The 19,306-nt window shown below is 37.0% G+C and overlaps 1 protein-coding gene across 11 annotated transcripts in view; it reads right to left on the bottom strand.

Moving 5' to 3' along the window:
- PTPN13 (protein tyrosine phosphatase, non-receptor type 13 (APO-1/CD95 (Fas)-associated phosphatase)) overlaps positions 1–19,306 on the bottom strand; it is a 155,488-nt gene that overhangs the window by 26,050 nt on the left and 110,132 nt on the right. For 8 of the 11 annotated variants that reach the window (XM_014545968.1, XM_014545964.1, XM_014545969.1 and 5 more), the window contains 12 exons: positions 18,279–18,493; positions 18,084–18,182; positions 16,104–16,468; positions 15,023–15,197; positions 13,047–13,205; positions 11,797–11,968; positions 11,482–11,692; positions 7,535–7,605; positions 6,273–6,334; positions 3,438–3,573; positions 2,618–2,755; positions 2,432–2,520 (listed from right to left, as the gene is read on the bottom strand). In XM_014545968.1, the coding sequence (XP_014401454.1) occupies positions 2,432–2,520; positions 2,618–2,755; positions 3,438–3,573; positions 6,273–6,334; positions 7,535–7,605; positions 11,482–11,692; positions 11,797–11,968; positions 13,047–13,205; positions 15,023–15,197; positions 16,104–16,468; positions 18,084–18,182; positions 18,279–18,493 (1,892 nt within the window). The remainder of the gene's footprint in view (positions 1–2,431; positions 2,521–2,617; positions 2,756–3,437; positions 3,574–6,272; positions 6,335–7,534; positions 7,606–11,481; positions 11,693–11,796; positions 11,969–13,046; positions 13,206–15,022; positions 15,198–16,103; positions 16,469–18,083; positions 18,183–18,278; positions 18,494–19,306) is intronic. The other 3 variants (XM_005874096.2, XM_005874093.2, XM_005874094.2) reach the window with 1 other exon arrangement.

The raw sequence follows: 19,306 nt of genomic DNA on the forward strand, positions 1-19,306 counted from the left end.
CTTTGTTGCTTGTTTATAATAAATATAGAATTTAAAATTCATTACGGTATTTCTATGCAGTAGAATACTGGAAAAACATTAGAAATTATGAGACAGGTTTTTATATACTAACTAGAGGCCCAGCGCATGAAATTCATGCGTGGGTACGGTCCCTAGACCTGGCCTATGATCAGGGTCATCTTCCCCAGCTGCCCGCAGCCAGACCTGCCACCCATACCCAGTTCCTTATTCACCATCAGGTGATGGGTGCCTGACGGCTGGGGGAAGGGACTGAGAGGTCAGCTGTTCCCGCCCGCTCATCAGCCTCGCCCGCACTGCGGGTGGCTATCAGGTGATCGGAGCCTGCCAGCTGAGGAAAGGGACCAAGATATGGTCAGTGCACATCATAGGGACTGGCCCAGTGGTTGTTCTAATGTTAGGGTCAATTTGAATATTACCCTTTTATTATATAGGATAGAGGCCTGGTGCACGGGTGGGGGCCGACTGGCCTGCCCTGAAGGGGGCCCCGGATTGGGGTGGGGGCCCCCCTGGGGGGTGGGGTTGCCTGGAGTGAGGGGCCGTGGGGTTTGCAGGCCAAACCCACCCCTGATCAGGGTGGGGGTCCCTGCTGGGGGGTGGGGCCGGCCTGGGCAAGGGATTTCGGGCAGTTTGCAGGTGGTTTGCAGGCTGGCCACGCCCCTGGCTTTGTCAGGAGGGATGTCCAGAAGACGTCCAGTCTATCCAGTCTAATTAGCATATTACCCTTTTATTAGTATAGAACGTCAGCCTGCGGACTGAAGGGTCCCAGGTTTGATTCTGATCAAGGATACATGCCCGGGTTGTAGGCTCGATCCCCAGTCAGAGGTGTGCAGTTATTAATTACTCTTTTATTAGTGGAAAGAAGATAATAATTATCAAGTGAAAACCAAATTTAGAACTATGTTATAATTTATATTTAACAAAATCACTTCTCTCTCTCTCTTCCTCTCTTTTTTTGATTTGAGGAAACCTGTGAAATGATTCTTTCACTAGGGTAGGATGATGCTTAAGTGTAACAAATAAAATTAACCTCCATTTTCACCCTAAATGTAATGTTTCAGTAAAATAGGCAAATAATCTCAGATGATGTCAACTTCTTTTTTTTAAAATTCAACAACATTTTATAATATACTAGAGGCCCGATGCATGATATTCGTGCAAGGGGCTCGGCCCTCACAGCTGCGGCGGCTGCCTCAGCCCTCACAGTCCTGGCTTCGTCCAGAAGGTTGTCTGGAAGGTCGTTCGGCTGTCTGGTCTAATTAGCATATTATGCTTTTATTATTACAGATAGATACCGAGCACTAATTCTTATACAGCTTATTTTTACCAGTTTGGATCCAATTATTTCAATATATTATGAACCAGTTAGGTGTCTAAATCTTTTTAAACAAGTCTCAATTGAAATCTCAAAGTAATCATAGCAAAAGCCATGGAATAACTGGAAGAATTAGATGTTTCTGTGCTAATTAAAAAACCAAGAATCCATGAGGGGCAGAAGGGAGCATTCAAAGATAAAAGCCAAGTTTTTTACCTAGGTGAGGTATTAACTGGAATGAGATCTTGGATTTCTCAACATTTTGTTTTGTTTTTTTTTTAAAGAGAGAAAAAGAGAGAGAGAGAGAGAGATTTGTTGTTCCATTTATTTTGCATTCATTGGTTGATTCTTTTATTTTTTTATTTTTATTGATTTCAGAGAGGAAGGGAGAGTGAGTGAGAGAGACAGAAACATCAATGATGAGAGAGAATCATTGATTGGCTGCCTCCTGCACAACCCTGACTGGGGATCGAGCCCACAACCCGGGCATGTACCCTTGATCAGAATCAAACCTGGGACCCTTCAGTCCGCAGGCTGACGTTCTATCCACTGTGCCAAACTGACTAGGGCCATTGGTTGATTCTTGTATGTGCCCTGACTGAGCAACCTTGGTGCATTGGGATGAATCTTAACCAACTGAGCTACCTACCTGGCCAGGGCCTCAACTTTTATTTGGTGTAAAAATAATAACATAAAAATTATCATTTGTGTGTGTGTGTGTGTGTGTGTGTGTGTTTGTGTGGCACGTAAAAATAATAACATAAAAATTATCATTTGTGTGTGTGTGTGTGTGTGTGTGTGTGTGTGTGTGTGTGTGTTTGTGGCACCTTTTTTTTTAAAAAAGAAAATTTCACCAAAGGAAATTAAAAGATTTAAAGGTAAATTCTCTCTCCAAAATGAGTACATGACATTAGTTCTCATTCTTAATGAGATCACTAAGCAGCCAACAGGATATTGTCTTTATCTCATGTCTAAAAGGGAAATTGGGAGATGGAGAGAAGTAAGGCATCAGCAGAGAAAGCAAGTTTTAAAGTAAGGAGATATAGAATTCTAACAAGATGGAATACCCTACAGTGTTTCTCTAGGTAGTATCCTTACCTCTGTAAAATCTTCAGGTAAAGGTGATCCGTCACAGTCTGTATCTTCTGCTCTCTCTTCAGATAACTTTCCATTCGTTTTCAATGCACCTGCAAGAGAAATAAAGAAGCCAAGAGGAGTTACAACGCTCCCAGAGACCTTCTCGCACTCCTTAGTGTACCAACTGATTCCTTCGGGCCCATCTACCTGGAACACAGGCACCTGCTGCCGCATTAGTTTGGTTTAAAAGATTCTGGGCTTCCTCATCCACAACATCCAGCAGAGACTGGATAACTTCAGCTTCTTGAGGGTCGTCATAAATATCATCTTCCTGTACATCAGATTCTTGAAAAACAGCAATTTACATGGGGTTTTACTTTTAAAATATTGATATAAGAAAAAGACAATGTTTCAAATAGATTAAGGCAGGTCTTTCCAATTTTAAGCATCCACTTTGAAAAGTAGCCATGAACAGATAAGTAGTTGACACTAATAGGGGGCTAATCACTTTTAGTTCTAGAACTACTCTGGCTGCTCTGACAAAAGACCACACAAATGCACCCAACAAAGAATAAAACAGTATTAGTGACTGTGATACACCTTTTTATGAGACATTAATAATTTAATGCTTATTTTGTAAATTAATCCCAAATTATTAATTCATGAAAGAAACTCAAGAAATTATGTTACAAAGATTAAGGATATGATAGAGCAGCCCAAACATCTCCAAGAAAAAAAATTTCTAAATTACTAAGTAGCCTGTAAATTGTTTCTTCAAAGAATGTGAGAAACACTATCAAACAAAACAGCTATCTTTTCAATCATTTAAAAATCGTTTTAATCTTAGATATGAGAATGAATCCTGGACATTGGTACAGTAATGCAGTTAACAACAATTACTATTATATTGTTCTTTTATTTCTTTGAGCAACAAATGGTCCTTTTAAAACCAACTATAAAAAATATAAAACAAACTATAGGGACATGTAAGGCAAATAAGAGAGGATACCTAATATTTCTTTATTACCTGAATTATTAGAGCATTTAGAGAAACTGGATGACTGATTTGGAAAACTACCTTTGGACAGAATCAAATTTGCTGATCCCTTCATCTGATAAGTAGAGCATTTTCCTTCAGGGTGCAAAACTTCTTCCCCATTAATCTAAAGCATAAAACCAAAGCAAATCATTAGTTTATGATTTTATTAACTTCCATGGTTAGGGAGGAACTGTACATTGCTCCTCAATGTCCTTCTCCCCCCTTTCTTAGTACAAAATCCATTTTATCTCTTCCCACCTTAGATGTATTTTTAGGAAGTACTAGTGCTATAAAATGTGCAATGGAAATGGAACTTTCCATCATCAAATGTGTCTGGAAATCCTAGATTAAACATTAAATCAATATTTTTACTCTAAGAATTCTCACAATGCTTACTAATATAAATTCTGGGTTGCCAAAAGAGAAATTTTTATGCAGTACTTCCTAAACTTATTTGACTGCAGAAATCTCTTTTTTGAGGCATATTTTATAGGACTTATCTTTCATAGAACTTTTTAGAAAAGTTCAATATGGTTACTAAACTTAGAAGTTGAGGGGAAGGGAGGAAAATCAACCCTTTAAGTACTTGTGAAACTGTTACATTGACATAAATTTCAGTTTAGTGACCTGATCAATTGTTAGGCATAAAGATTTTCAAATCTAGTCTAAATCTCATCTCAATTTAAGAAAAATAACAATGGGCTCATAAGTATAAAGTAATTATTTATAAGATATAACTTTCTAATTCAATGTAATTTGTGAAACATTTCATGGTTTCAGAAAGCCTATTGAAAAAATGATTTGGTGCCTTAGTTGGTTTGGCTCAGTGGATAGAGCATCAGCCTCCGGACTGAAGGGTCCCTGGTTTGATTCCTGGTCAGGGCACATGCCTGGTTGCAGGCTCGATCCCCAGTAGCGGGCGTGCAGAAGGCAGCAATCAATGATTCTCTCTCAGCATTGATGTTTCTATCTCTCCCTCTCCCTTCCTCTCTGAAATCAATAAAAATATATTAAAAAAGAAAAAGAAAAAATTATTTGGCAAAAGTGCATAATTGAATAATTAGAATAAATTAAATAATTTTATGCAAATAAAGGTGTTTGTTCTGAAGATCTTACTCTTTTTATTAAGAAAAAAGTAGAGATGATAGGTGCAATATAGTTATTTCTTCATAAATAGTAGTTACATGATGCCAAATAGTTTCACAGAATTGTGAAACTCCAATCTTTATGAGAAATTCATAGTATGGACATTTGTATTCAATGACAGAATATTGTTTGAGCAACTTTCTCGAAGATTTTAACTACAACAAAAAGTGTTTGCAGCTATGAATAACAAAACTTGTAGTTTCTAGGGTTTTATGTTAATATAAACAGATATTCTACCCTTCTCCCTTTCAACAACATGCCGATATTTAAAAGGAAAATAAGCACTATACAGCATGACTAACACTCAGAACATGTTAAAATTCAGTTGCTTCAGCTACATGAAATTGAAGTCATTGTGGCTAAACAAAGAACTGAATGTTGCTGTATCCAATCCACAAACATACAAATACCAGAAATGTTTATGTGTTCCAATCATTTCTGCCTAATTATTCTTCTGCACAATATCTTTTCAGGCCTTCCTGAACCATGTTGCAAGTTTGAGATGAAATAGTGAGATGAAAGGCACAGAATTTTGGGCTTCTGGCCACTAAATTAATTTTCTCCTCCTCCACTCAATCTAGTTCATGTCCAGAAATTTTGTGGAGATGAAAAGATTTTCAGATTACGAGGAGAGCAATGCCCCAAGCTCTGGATTGTACATGGAAAGACATTCAAACAGTGAGGTTCAGAATACATTGTATAGAATGTGTGTGGGATTAAACAATCTCACAAAATGAAGATCCAGCTGTGATTATTTTATTTTTTTAATCCTCACCTGAGGATATGTTTTCTATTGATTTTAGAGAGAGGAAAGGAGAGAGAGAGAGAGAGAGAGAGAGAGAGAGAGAAACATTGATGTGTCAGAGAAATATTGATTGGTTGCCTCCCATATGCACTCAGAATGGGGATCAAACCTGAAACCTGGGTATTTGCCCTAACCAGGAATTGAACCCACGACCTTTCAATGCACGGGACAACACTCCAACCAACTGAGCACATGGGCCACGGCCAGCTGTGGTTATTTTAGAATGTACATTACATGCCAAAAGAGAATCATTAAGCAAAACGATAGCCAAACAAATAGGCATATATGTAGCCTCTAAGAGAGAGGCTGAAGTAGAATTTAGTTATATGATAAAATAATTTTGTTAAATCACCACCAGGTTTCTCTGTGCTAATCTTAAATGATTTAGGCTCTTTCATTTTATATTGGTAAAGCATTTTCTATGTCTTTTAAGAAGCAAGTAGCCACTTGCTTTTGCCATTAATGTTTTTTCCTTAGTAGCAACAGAGAATTGCCACTTGAAAGTCACTGCTGGTCAACATTAACCCAGAGGACCAATTTCACTCTTAATTCTTCTCTTCTGGGTACCTAAGACAACCAAAGGAACTGTGCACATTCATAAAACATCCCGGCACGAAAGCTATCTACTTAAGTAATTATCTTATTTAGAAGCCGAGTGTGTGCCAAATATAGTAGGGTTACTTGTGTGGGGGCTTGACTATGTGAGCTTTACTTAGCAAGGCCTATTAGTTCACTGAAATATATTCCTATTATCAATATATGTTTCAGAAAAAGGCACATATTTAAACGTGAAATCAGTGTGGTTCAAGATACAAACAAGCTGGTTATTTAGATAAGGAAATAGGGCATGAAGAAGGTGGCCTCTTACTTACCTTGGAGAATGAGTCCTTAGGAGTGAGGGCAGGCTTGCTGCAAGGCTCCACAGTGTGATGACCTCAAAGGGACAACATAAAGAGTAAGGGATGAGCCAGTCAGGACCACAACAGGGACACCAAAATGATGAAAGAAAACCCACGTGTCTGAACATGATCTTATTTTTATTAGTACATTAAAAGAGGTCATGTCATAAAACGATTTAAAACCAACTAGATGGAATCAAATGTTTGAGAAGGATTTACCCAAAGGAAAAAGCCAGTAGCTTAAAAGAAAATAGTTTGCATAAAAGTTCCATTCAGCCTGGTCGGCGTGGCTCAGTGGCTGAGTGTCAACCCATGAACCAGGTCACGATTCAATTCCCGGTCAGCGCACATGCATGGGTTGTGGGCTCGATTCCCAGTGTGGGGTGTGCAGGAGGCAGCCGATCAATGATTCTCTCTCATCACTGATGTTTCTCTCTTTCTCTCCCTCTCCCTTCCTCTCTGAACTCAATTTTCCCTCTGAGATTCCGCACTCTGTTCCATGCTTCCATGTCTCTGGATCCATTCTGTTTATCAGTTTATTTTGTTATTTAGATTCCACATATGAGTGAGATTATGTAATACTTCATATGCACTAATTTTCAACATTTCCTTGTGCCTAACATTCTTATTATTACATTAATACTAGCATTAATAGCTACATTTGCTGACCCCAATTATGTAAGTGAGAGCATGGAGTCAGACATCCTAGGTTTAAATTCTAGCTCTACTGGATATTAACTCTATGAGTTTGGGCAAATTATCACACTTCTCTGTGCCTCAGTTTCCCTCTATAAAAGGAGGATAATAATAACACTAGTGTGATAGGGCTGCTGTTGCGGAGACTAAAGAACTTAGAAGAATACTTAGTGCAGAACAAGCATCAAATCAATGTTAACTGCTGCCACAATTACGAATTCTAAAATTTATATTATGATGCTAAAATGTAAGACATATATTTTGCTTACTCATTGCCATATTCACAATGCCCAGAACAGTGCCCAGAACAGATAAGAAATTAAGTAAATGTCCGAATAAACTATTATATGACAATTAACGTGATATTTCACATACATTATTGTATTAATGCCTCATTATAATCTTGCAAGGTAGCTAGAGCTCCTGCAAAACACCCTGCAAAGGCAATAAGAGCATTTTAGTGATAGTGTCGGTACCTGCTTCTGGAAAAAACAGTACGTCTCCATCACTATTTGTGTTATAAGTGAATGTATCCTTACCATTGGCTTTGGCTGACTTTGGAGTTGAAATGGCAGACTTCTTGGAACTTGGGATCACTGGCTGACCATCTCTGTGTTATAAAAAAATGAAAAGACAATTGCAAATTACTCAAGAAGTTTGTTTAAATATCCTTTCAACCATCTCTTAGTTAGACTAAGAAGTTTTATTTTGGATGGGCTTTAAGGGGTCTAGGCAACCCCTAAAACTAAAGACAAAATTTCATCAGTCTTTATCTATGTATTTTCTGAAGGGAAATATTCTTGACCAAAAAAAGATTAAGAATCACTTCTTTATATAATCTCTCTTTGGGTTTCAGTTCAACATATCACATTATTCCCCCTCTCATATCAAACACTGGTAAAATTTCATGATCTAATAACTTGGTTCTCTGTTACTCAAGTAATAGTTCAAAGATAACTTAGAAATCATAGATCACTGTTTTATGACCCTAAAGCCCTTGATATGTGTTTTACTTTTAAGTTATTTAAAGTGAAAATCTAGACAATATAATATATATTCAAAGGACCATGAGAAGAATAATACCACCCAATATGAAAAACAGTAAAAAAGCCCTAGCCAGTTGGCTCAGTGGATAGACCATTGGCCTGAGGACTAAAGGGTTCGGGTTTGATTCCAGTTAAGGGCACAGGCCCAGGTTGCGGTCTTGATCCCCAGTAGGGGGTGTGCAGGAGGCGGTCAGTCAGTGAATCTCTCTCATCATTGATGTTTCTATCTCTCTCCCTCTTCCTTCCTCTTTGAAATCAATAAAAACATATATTAAAAAAAGAAAAGAAAAACAGTAAAAAAGGACAGCATCTTGGAAACAGAGGGTTAGCATGTAGTGTTACTACTGTTAATACTTGAGAAAAAAGGGAGGCGAAAAGAAAAACAGTAAAAAAGACAGCATCTTGGAAACAGGGTTAGCATGCAGTGTTACTACTGTTAATACTTGAGAAAAAAGGGAGGCTGCCTAAGGTATACAATGTTGAGAGAGGCAATTTGCCATGGGCCCTATGCATTCCTGCATATTATTTCTGGGTGACCCAGAAATGCAAGGCCGAGGCCACTTTTTATCTGGAACAATTCTCAAGGCTATGTTTGTGGTGAGCAAGCTTGAGGGATGACATAACTTCTTTTCCCAAATAAAAAGCAGGCTTTCTAGCAGCCACCATAAAGGGGCAGGTTCCTGGGCTCTTCTTAAAGTGTTCCTCTCCTGGAATACAACCCACTGCAAGTGCAGGAATCCAATAGGCCCACATATGTCATCTCTGTGGGCCTCAGAGACGTGTGGAATTGACACCAATACCATTTTCAATAAGTATTTTGTCTCTGATGCACGAGTTTCATATCTCCTACCAGCATGCAAGAAACAACAACTGGCTAACTTATTAGCTTGCAAGTAGGGTAAAATCACAGACCCTTACCATTCTTGACATAGAGATAATTAACATAAATAAAAACCCCTCCATTATTGCTCTCCTGTCGATAAGGACAGCAGATATATCAACAGTGGAGAGAGAGCTGGAAGAACAAAGGGGAAAGCAATTGGGACTACCACTATTATATCTTTAGTGACTCCAGAAAAGATAGAAGTAGAAAGAAAAAAGAAAAGCAATTTCAGAGCCAGAGTAAAGGGTGCTCTACTGATTTTGAGGCAATAAATAAATAAATAAATAAATAAATAAATAAATAAATGTATGCCAGCTAAATCTCTGGTTTACAGAGATGTTAATTTTCACAAAAATATTTTTCAGGTTGTTTGAACACTTTCCTTCCCCACCAATTAACATTCAGCTACATCTATGAAAATAACTCCATGCCCAATCTAATTTTTAAAATATATGAGAGAAAACAGTCAAGAATTACATTCAAGGGAAAAAGTACACATTCTGACTAAAAGGTTTAGAAGGAACAAATAAGTTTACTATCAAATGATTTAATTAATAGTTCCTATATTTTGGGAGACACACTCTGTAAAACTCATCATGTATCAAGATAAAAATGGGACATTTCCCTTTATATAATAGAAGCCTGTAGTCTAGAAGGCCTGGATCATGTACATTGTGGGTGGCAGAATAATGCCCCCTCACCCCCGCCCAGTGTGTACATTGTAATCCTCAACCTGTGAGTATGGAACCTTACAAGGCAAAAGAGGTTTTCAGATGTGAGTAAGGTAAGGTTCTAGAGATGAGGAGATTATTTTGGATTATCTGGCAGGGCTTGATGTAATCACAGCGGTCCTTATAGATGAAAGAGTGAGGCAGATAATCAGAGAAGAGATGTGGTGATAGAGCAGAATGCTGACTTTGAATATAGAAGCAAGCTATGAACCAAGGAATACCAGCAATCTCTAGAACAGGGGTGGGCAACCCCTGGCATGCATGCCAAACATGGCACGCCAGTAACTTTTGCTGGCACACGAAACCCTCTCTTACAATCTTCCATTTACAATTTTTTTCTTAATATCGACTTTTTTATTTTTCAGATAAATTCAGTGTAGGTGCATCTTAGATAAATAAATAATTTTACATAACAAGTTATCTTAAAGATGTTTTCATCCACATACGCTTGTGAATCTTTGTTCTCAGTGATGAATTTTGTTAAGTCTCGTAATAGGAGTAGCCTGACGGATGAAAGTAGTAGCTCGTGCATATCTCTGAAGGTCATGAAATATAAACCTGATGTAAAATCTCTGTCATCAGTGATGCAGCAGCAGAAGTCCCACTGATAATATCAAACGGAGTCATAAAGTTTTCTGTCGGACTATCAGTGTACATGTATACATTAAAAAATAAATGTATTTTTCATCATCATATACTGTGTTTTTGTCGCTCGAATGAATTTTATTATTTCTTCAAGGTTCTTCACATACGTACACCTTAAGAGATATCAAGTAGGCGTAACATGTTCTCAAAAAATTAGGGTTGGCACGCAGAAGAATTTTGAGTCAGAGATTTTGCTGGTTTTGGCACGCACTCACAAAAAGGTTGCCCACCCCTGCTCTAGAAGGTGGAAACAGCAAGGAAATGAATTATCTCCTGGAGAAGGAATGCAGCTCTGCCTTGCTTTTAGCTCACTGAGACCCATTTTGTACTTCTGATCTCCAAAACTGTTAAGACAATAAACTTCTGTTGTTTTAAGCCACTATATTTGTAGTAATTTGAAATAATACATATATTTTTCAATTTATTTCATTTTTAAGTGAAACAAAAATTACTATAGCATTTCTTATTACGTGGAATTGTTGTGAGGTAGAGTGGGTGTGGTGATTCCACGCCTCACTGGTTGTAGACATGAGGTGTAGGCTTGACTGTCCCGACACTGGGAGTGGGCCAAGACTGGCCTAAGCCAATCAATATGTTCCTGTCCCTTTGCTTCAATTCAGGGACTGGCCTTAATTTAGATCTAAGACAATCAGCACACAATCCTTGCTTTACCACGGTGATTGGCGAGGCTTTTGAAGACTGCTCTGGATGGTGTAGTATGCAGGTGCGAGGCGTGAGCCTGACACAGAGATGCGACTTTTGTGTAGGAAACATGCACAGAGTAGAGAATAAAAACAGCAAAGAAATGGAGCCAGAGGCCTAATCAAATTTTACCTGGCAACTACATAACCTTTTTAACCATAAGTGGCAGGAAATTCCCTTTCTTGTTTAAACCAGTTGAGTGGTATTTTCTGTTACTTGCAACTGAAAACATCCTAACTGACAAATGTAGTAACCACCCTATTAATAATTGCAAACGTATATCCAAACACGAATCTGCTTCAAGTGCTCTGAGAATCTCTTGTCATCAGGAAGTTTGTTTAACTTAATTAAGTTCTGCCAGTTTAGTCTGTGAATTAGTAATTCAGGAATATATCTTTAAGAAAACATAAATAAAACCAAGAGCTGGAAATGTGTACGCAGACACAGACAGAACCCACCAATAACTGCAGAGTAAGTACCTTGTTGCTTTTAACACCAGTGAAGGAAGTGACATGTCTAATGCTCTCTCAGCTGCTTCCAAGGTCATGCCTTGTGTGCTGACTCCATTCACATAGTGGATGATGTCTAATAGCTGGAGATTACCCTCCGTCGCTGCAGCTGACCTCGGATTGATATCACTGATATATACCACTTGATGAAGGCTGTTGTGACCTCCAGATAAGGAAAAACCTTCAGGGAATAAAAAAAACACGTTTGTTTCCTTAGCCTTAAGAGTATTTATTTTTAATCCAGCCAAGAAAAATCACACTGCATAAAGCTTGAATTTGCATTACCCAATTCTTCTTTGTTGCACGTTAATGTAATGTCAGGTAGCAAATGAGGCGGCACTGGCATCCTGGGTAATTCTAGAACTCTCCCAAGAACTAATCTGACTGTCTTGGGTGCAGCTCGTAGCAGATTCACTGCATCTGTGTGAGTAATGTTTGTGACATCTGTATCATTAACCTACACAAATGAGAAAGGGGAAAAAGTAAGATTATAATTTTTGGAACAGAGAAGTTGCCAAGAAAATATATTAACCCCCCTAACTCAGCGATTTTCAAGCAGTGTACTGCGGCACACTGGTGTGCCACAAGAATTTTTAAAACATGCAATAGCTGACTATTCAGGGGCACTGACCTCTTTTCCGTTAGATTGCAAAAAAAAAAAAAAAATGACAACAGCCAACACAACAGTAGCTGTCTGGTGTGAATGAATCAAAAAATTTTTGATACCTATTTTTTGTCTGATTTTCAAAAAATATATTTTTTGGTGTGCCACAAGTTTTAGCACTTAGCTTATGTGTACCAGATGAAGTAGGTGGAAGATTGTGCCCTAACTTTTTTATATATAATATATATTAGCCAGTAAGAGATTCACAATAAAGACGGGTCCCTAGCCCTGACCAGTGTGGCTCAGTTGGTTGGACATTTCCTGTGTACCAGGAGGCTGCAGGTTTGATTCCTGGCCAAGGACACATGTTAGGGTTTTGGGCTTGACCCTGGGTAGGGGGCATGCAAGAGGCAGCTGACTGATGTTGCATTCTCACATCAAGGTCTCTCTCTCTCTCTCTCCATTCCTCCCTCTCTCTCTCTAAAAAAAATAAAAATCAATAAACTATTAAAAAAAAGAATAGTCTCTAATTTATTGGTAATAGCCTGTACTGTGAAAATATAATAAACACAATGATCAAGTAATTATAAGTAAAATATAATGTAAGATACTTAACAAATGCATCATTTTTTTCCTGGTATAGGAAACTTATCTTTATAGTAATTTAATAACCTTTCTGTCCTTGAAACCCAAGATAATTTGTTTAATGCTTTAACTGAGTTGAGAGGGACTTCCAAATTAAAAAGAGAACTTTAAGCATTTTTCAAACTGTTAACTGTATAAAGGCCTTTACTTTTAAGAGGTAGAGAAGGAAAACAAACCAAACAGAGAAATAGAATGTTACATTAACTCAACCTTCTTATTCTTTCTCTCCAGCCCTTGCTTGCTCTCTGGCTACATTTGCAAAAATTCATTCCATGTAGTATGTTACCTTTATGAGCCGGTCCCCAGGTTTTAGCCTTCCATCGCTTTTGGCTGGATCCTGAATGACATCATGAACATAACAACCAATACTCTGATTGCCTTTGGTTACTGTAAAGCCCAGGCTTCCTTTTTCCGATTTAATTAGGGTAATGACAAGTTCTACTTCCTAAGGGAAGAAAACAGTGATTCCTTTAGGAAGTCTATTCTGCGTTACACACAAACAGAAAGATGATTATTATTTCTATTGAATAACAGAGTGAGGAAACCAATCCCTAAAAGGTTACTTATCTTGTCCAAGTGAAGAAGCCAGGCCTATCCAACTCTAGATAGAATACCCTCCAATGTGAAAGTTGGGTTTAAATACATTATATGTTTGTCTAGAGCAGTGGTTCTCAACCTTGGCTGCACATTAGAATCACCTGGGAATCTTTTTAAAATCCTGATTTCTGGGCCTCATCCTCCAGAAATTCTGTTTCTTTGTTACTAATGTTGTGGCCCCACCCCATAACAAAGAAACAGAATTTCCGGAGGATGAGGCCCAGAAATCAGGATTTTAAAAAGATTCCCAGGTGATTCTAATGTGCAGCCAAGGTTGAGAACCACTGGTCTAGAGGTTATCTGAGACAAAATTTATTCGTGCTTCAATTCTTGTATTTTCAGGATAAACAAGGACACATTAGTGGCTATATCTTGATTATCAAAGAATACTTTCTGAAGGGTAGGTTCAGAAAATTCTTTATATATTTCTAGATAAGCAAAATAGATGTCAAGAGCCACAAAAAAGGTTTGTTTGTTTTTGTATTAATTTTTTTGGTTAACCCTCACCCGAGGATATTTTTCCCATCGCTTTTTCAGAAAGAGTGGAAAGGAGAGAGGGAGGAGGAGAGAGACGAGAGAGAGAGAGAGAGAGAGAGAGAGAGAGAGAGAGAGAGAGACTGATGTGAGAGAGACATATCGATTGGTTGCCTCCGGCACATACCCCAACTGTGGCTGGGGATCGAATCTGCAACCCAGGTATACGCCCTTAACCAGGAATCAATCCCATGACCCTTCGGTGTGCAGGCTGATACTCTAACCATTTAGCCACACCAGCCAGGGCTTAGTATTTTTTGTTTTTTTTTTGTTAATATGAAGTCTTTGGGTGACTACATATCACAACTTCATAGATTTAGTTGCATAAATATATATTTTTTAAGATTTCAGCTGACACAAAGGTTGCTTACAGGTTATAGGGGTGATGACAGACTTCTTAGGAAATAATTCTAAGATTAGTTTCACTCTATTGCTGAGAATGAAACTGAAGATATAGATACTACACACACACACACACACACACACACACACACACACACACAATTATAGGCAAACAAAATATTTGGAAAGATTAACTCCAAAATGTGTATGGTTTTTGGGTGGTGGAATAAAGTGTTAATCGTCTTTTTCTTTGTTTTCTAATTTTCCTACAACAAATATTTATCCCATGAATAATAAAAACAGTTTTGAAAAAGACTAACTTTAGATCAGTGTAAATGATATTATTATTATTGAAAATTTGGCTTCCAAACTGAATTTGTAGGCTTAGAAGTTCTAGGGCTATTAGTTCAATGTAAAGGAAACCATTTGCTCACAAAACAAGTATGGCAGAGAAAAAAATTTATTCAGTCTTGATTAAAAAATAATTCATTAGAATTTAGCAAATAGCAGATACTGAATTAGATGCTCTATGTATATTATCCCATTTAATCCTCACCACATGAGGTTACTAGCCCCATTTTAAGGCCAAAACTACGAAGACTCAGAAGAATTAAGTAATTTTTCCACAGGCATCTGCCAAATGGCAGTAAGTCAGCGGCAGAAACAGGATTTGCACCTAAATTTTTTTTTGCTTTTCCCCCTAATACTCAGCAGAGAGACATACCAACTATGCTATCTATTTACTGGACATGAATATGAAGGTATTTTAATACAGCATAAACAACTCACCAGCTCTAAGTCTTCAAGGTGGTTTTCCAAATCAGTCTTCAAAGACGTCAAGCTATCTTGTCTGGTTGGTTCAGAGGTGTGACGTGTATGATATTTATCTGTTAAATTCGTGGAAATAGATTCTGTTTGGGGTGGTCCAGGAGTCACATCCAGTGGTAGAGGGGAAGGAGGATTACTACAGAGACAAAGAAACAAGACTCTTTTCAAATACATTTCAATGTCAATATAGTAAGTTTGTGCTGCAAACAGAAAATTTTAATATTCATATCTGCTTTTGATTGAGATTCTAGCTACTTTTTATCTGACTCTGGACTATGAATTTATCTCACATCTGTTATATGCTAACATTACCAATGTTCTATTTTGAAGCTCTTTATAAAATGCACAAATCAGTAAGACAGATTAAATAAATATACTTTTGATTCCTGGTTGTTAATTTAAGGCTGAAGCTAATGTGTTTAAATTTACTAAGAAAGAGAAGAAGTAAGAAAATAAATGTCTTATTTCTGTGGTTATTTTAGATGATACAATAGGAAAAAAAATACTTGAATGAATATGATTGAACCTGGATATATATACAAAGACATAACCAAACAGTAAAATGTATGAATAACTATTGGAGGCATACATGTCTCTTTATATGCCTCTGTTTTCAATGATTTCTCCTCTTCCCATCTTCTGTACTCTTGTATATCCTACCTTATGCAAACTCTCTACCCCTTCCTCCATACCACTCCCTTTATATTTTTACTCACTACTCTCCTACCCCATCACTGTCTAAATAGGTTTCTTCTCTTTCTGTCAAATAATCGGAATGATGGTGAAATACAAACAACTTTCCCAATTTTTAGTAAATATGCTTGAGAGAGCAGTAAGGCTCAGGTCGAATGGCTAGAGAGCTTACAGGTTTGCTAACTAAAACTGTCAGCCACAATAGTTAGATAGCCAATAGAGTCATCATCTACTTAATCACTGTGAAATGCACTTACAGGCACATTTCATTCTTAGAGAAATGGAGATTGCTCTCCTGTTACTAACAGTTAGTTGTGTTGAGTGATAAGCATTACAATATTGGCAATACCTGTGCTCGAGTCCTGGTTTGTTGGATATTTTCTGAGGATAGTAAAACATGGTACAAATGGTATCTTCTTGACTCTTGGTTGCCTCGTGTTGATTTTGTGCCAGTGGCAGCATGTTGCTTAGAGTCTGTTGAAAAGCTGAACTCCAGCTCATATTTGGAATTTTTGCTGGAGCTTTCACTAAGTCTTCTTCTCCGCTCCCACTGCTGTCACTGTCACTGTCTTTCCTGGATGAGGATGAGCACTCTTTCTTGCTTTTGTCAGACATTTCATTTTCATCTGAGCTGGTGCCTGGCCCCACACATGCTGGCTGAGAGGGCTCTTTACTGTTGTTTGGAAGTACTTGTGCTGGAGAATGCAGTGGGGTCTGTAATGGACACATTTAAAGAGACCTGAATGTGACAACTTATAGTAATTTTAGAACACTTGATAGAAAATGAACACGTTCAACAACAGCACTTTCTATTAAAATATTCTATTATTTTTTATAAAGTAATTATACTCATTAGAGAAAAAAATCATATATAAAAATAACTGTTAATATTTTATGACTTATATTTTAAATCAGAATTAGAGTTATAGTATATATTCTGCTTTGTATCCTACTTTCAAAATTTAGGTTTTTATGAGTACTTTCTGAGGTCCTTAAATATACTTTGAAAACAACCATATAAAACTGTATAATAATCCTACAGATGGCTATACCTTTAATTTATTTCAGAATTCTCCTTTTATTAGATAGAGAGCTAGTTTCTAGCTTTACACTATTAATAGAAATCTAGAGGAACTTCTTTGTATGTAGATTTTCACCCAAGTTTCTAATTACTTCCTTATAATTTTCTATATAATTAAAATAGAATTTTTTATAATCAGCACATAGGATGTTTTTAAAGGCCTTGTTAAATATTTCCAGATTGCTTTCCAGAAAGATTGTATCAATTTATATACTCATCAAGAGAGTTCCACCAGTTCCTAACTGCTGAACCAAATCAATGTAGTTTCTCTCTCTCTCTCTCTCTCTCTCTCTCTCTCTCTCTCTCTCTCTAATGTAGTCTCTTAAAATGCTATTTATAACATGCCCTATAGAAATGTTACTTTCCTATTAATAGCCTTCTCACACTTTTATTTCTGATATAAAGGTTACAAGTTTCTCCTGCCTTTTCTCCCAGGGGTCATGTTCACTGTTTATGGAACACTACTTTTTTAAAATCCTCATTTGAGGATATTTATTAATTTTAGAGAGAGAGGAAGGGAGAAAGAGAGAGAGAAACATCAGTGTGAGAGAGAAATATAGTTTGCTTGCTTCCTGTATGCACCTTGACCAGGGATTAAAACTGCAACCTAGGTATGTGTCCTGACTAGAATAGAACCCATAATCTTTTTGGTATACAGACAACAACCAACTGAGCCACCCAGCCAGGGCAGAACACTATTTTAAGTACATAGGACAAAGGTTGTCTTTCTTCCAAGGCTGTCTTATCTATCAGTATGCAATTTATAACTAACTCCAAAATAGATTTTGGATCCTTTAGATATTCCTTGACATAAAAAAGGAAAATAAACAAACATATTTTAAAATATGTTTTAAAAAAGCAAAATATCTTAAATAATTCTCATTTTTATCTAATCTAACTTAGAATGAAAATTATGTTTCCCCGTTTGGTCCAATGAAGAAATAAACAAAAAGGTTTTTGTAACCATTATTTTATGTCTTTTTCGATTTATGCTTAGAAAACAAATTCCTAAAATCCTTGAAGCTAGAATTTTAGAATTGGAAGGGAAAGAAGAGAAAGTGAATTGAATTACTGTATATTGCAAATATAGGATGCACTCAGAAGTTAAGTGACATATACAAGATAATACTCTTAGCCGAAGTAACTGGAATAAAACCCCGGAGATCATGCTATATGAAATCACTACAGCTGAATTAATCACTCAATTGGTATTCTACAAAAACATAAATTACTTTTTGCAGGTCTTACCAAAAGAGCAGGGTCAATGTCTGGTAGCACACCAGGTGGAGGTCTGCAGAGAAGCAAGGATACTTCTGGAGATGTTCCTCTGAGAGCAGATATAACTTCCTGGGGGTACCATAAATGACAAGGGAAGCTGTAGTTAAACCACCATTGCCAGATCATTCAGAAAGGCCAATCTATCTCCACATGCTTGGGGCTCACCTGCTGAGACAGTCCTTTCAAAGAGGCTCCATTCACTTTCAAGATAACATCCCCCACATCAATTTTTCCACTTTCTGCTGCTGGCTGTCCAGGGAAGAGCTTTTTAACCCTTACTATGCTGGTATTCATTTGCTCAGGTATAAGATTATCTTCTCGAGAAAAACTGAATCCTAGGCCTGAGCTATTTTTAAACAATTTTACCTCAAATGTATTCTCTGCAGAAAAAAAAAAAATTAAAAAATTCTTACATGTTATGTATACATACGAACATACAAACATAAATACTTTTAGACACATTTTAAAAAGCCCATTTCCCCACCATATTTACAGCTTTATATGTACTCACTGTACTCTTATTCTATAAGCAAATCCTACTTCACACTATAAATCAGAAAACTAAATGTAATGAACTAAGCTGCATGAACTAACTGCTTGAACAGAAAAGAGGATTTTGAAATAAGGGTTCTGAAAATGAAATTATGCTTAATCCCTCGTGTTTTAAAAGACTGTAGAATAACAAAAAAAGAAGAAAAAAATCCAAGAGAGGAGAAGAATAACAAAAAGCCAGGTATGCAATGGGAGAGAAAGGTAAGAGCAAAACAAATGTTAGAGAAGGCATGGGGAAGATGACATTCTAATGATTCGGTACAGTATAACATAACCCAGTAAATTGCAATGACATTATGAGAAAATTCTCATCATCAACAAAAATTTTTTTAAATAAGCAGAAAAGAGTAAAAAATATATTTAAAACAATGATGGAAGAAATAAAGAATATAGGACAGTGAGATTAAGTGGGTATACTAATTTTACTTTCATAATCAGGAAAAATATATGCTGGGTTGTATTTTCTCCTTACTTTTGGGACTAATTTAGAGTTGCTAACATTTGTGCAATCAAATAAGAATTTAAAATAAAAGACAAATAAGGACTTTATACCACCACCATCCTTCATAAAGTAAAGGACATTTTTCCTTTTATGCCCCTTAAAAGGAAGATAAATGGAATCTGAGAATAAAGGGGACTTC

The sequence above is a fragment of the Myotis brandtii genome, unplaced genomic scaffold, assembly GCF_000412655.1.
Source record: "Myotis brandtii unplaced genomic scaffold, ASM41265v1 scaffold424, whole genome shotgun sequence".
Lineage (NCBI taxonomy): Eukaryota > Metazoa > Chordata > Mammalia > Chiroptera > Vespertilionidae > Myotis > Myotis brandtii.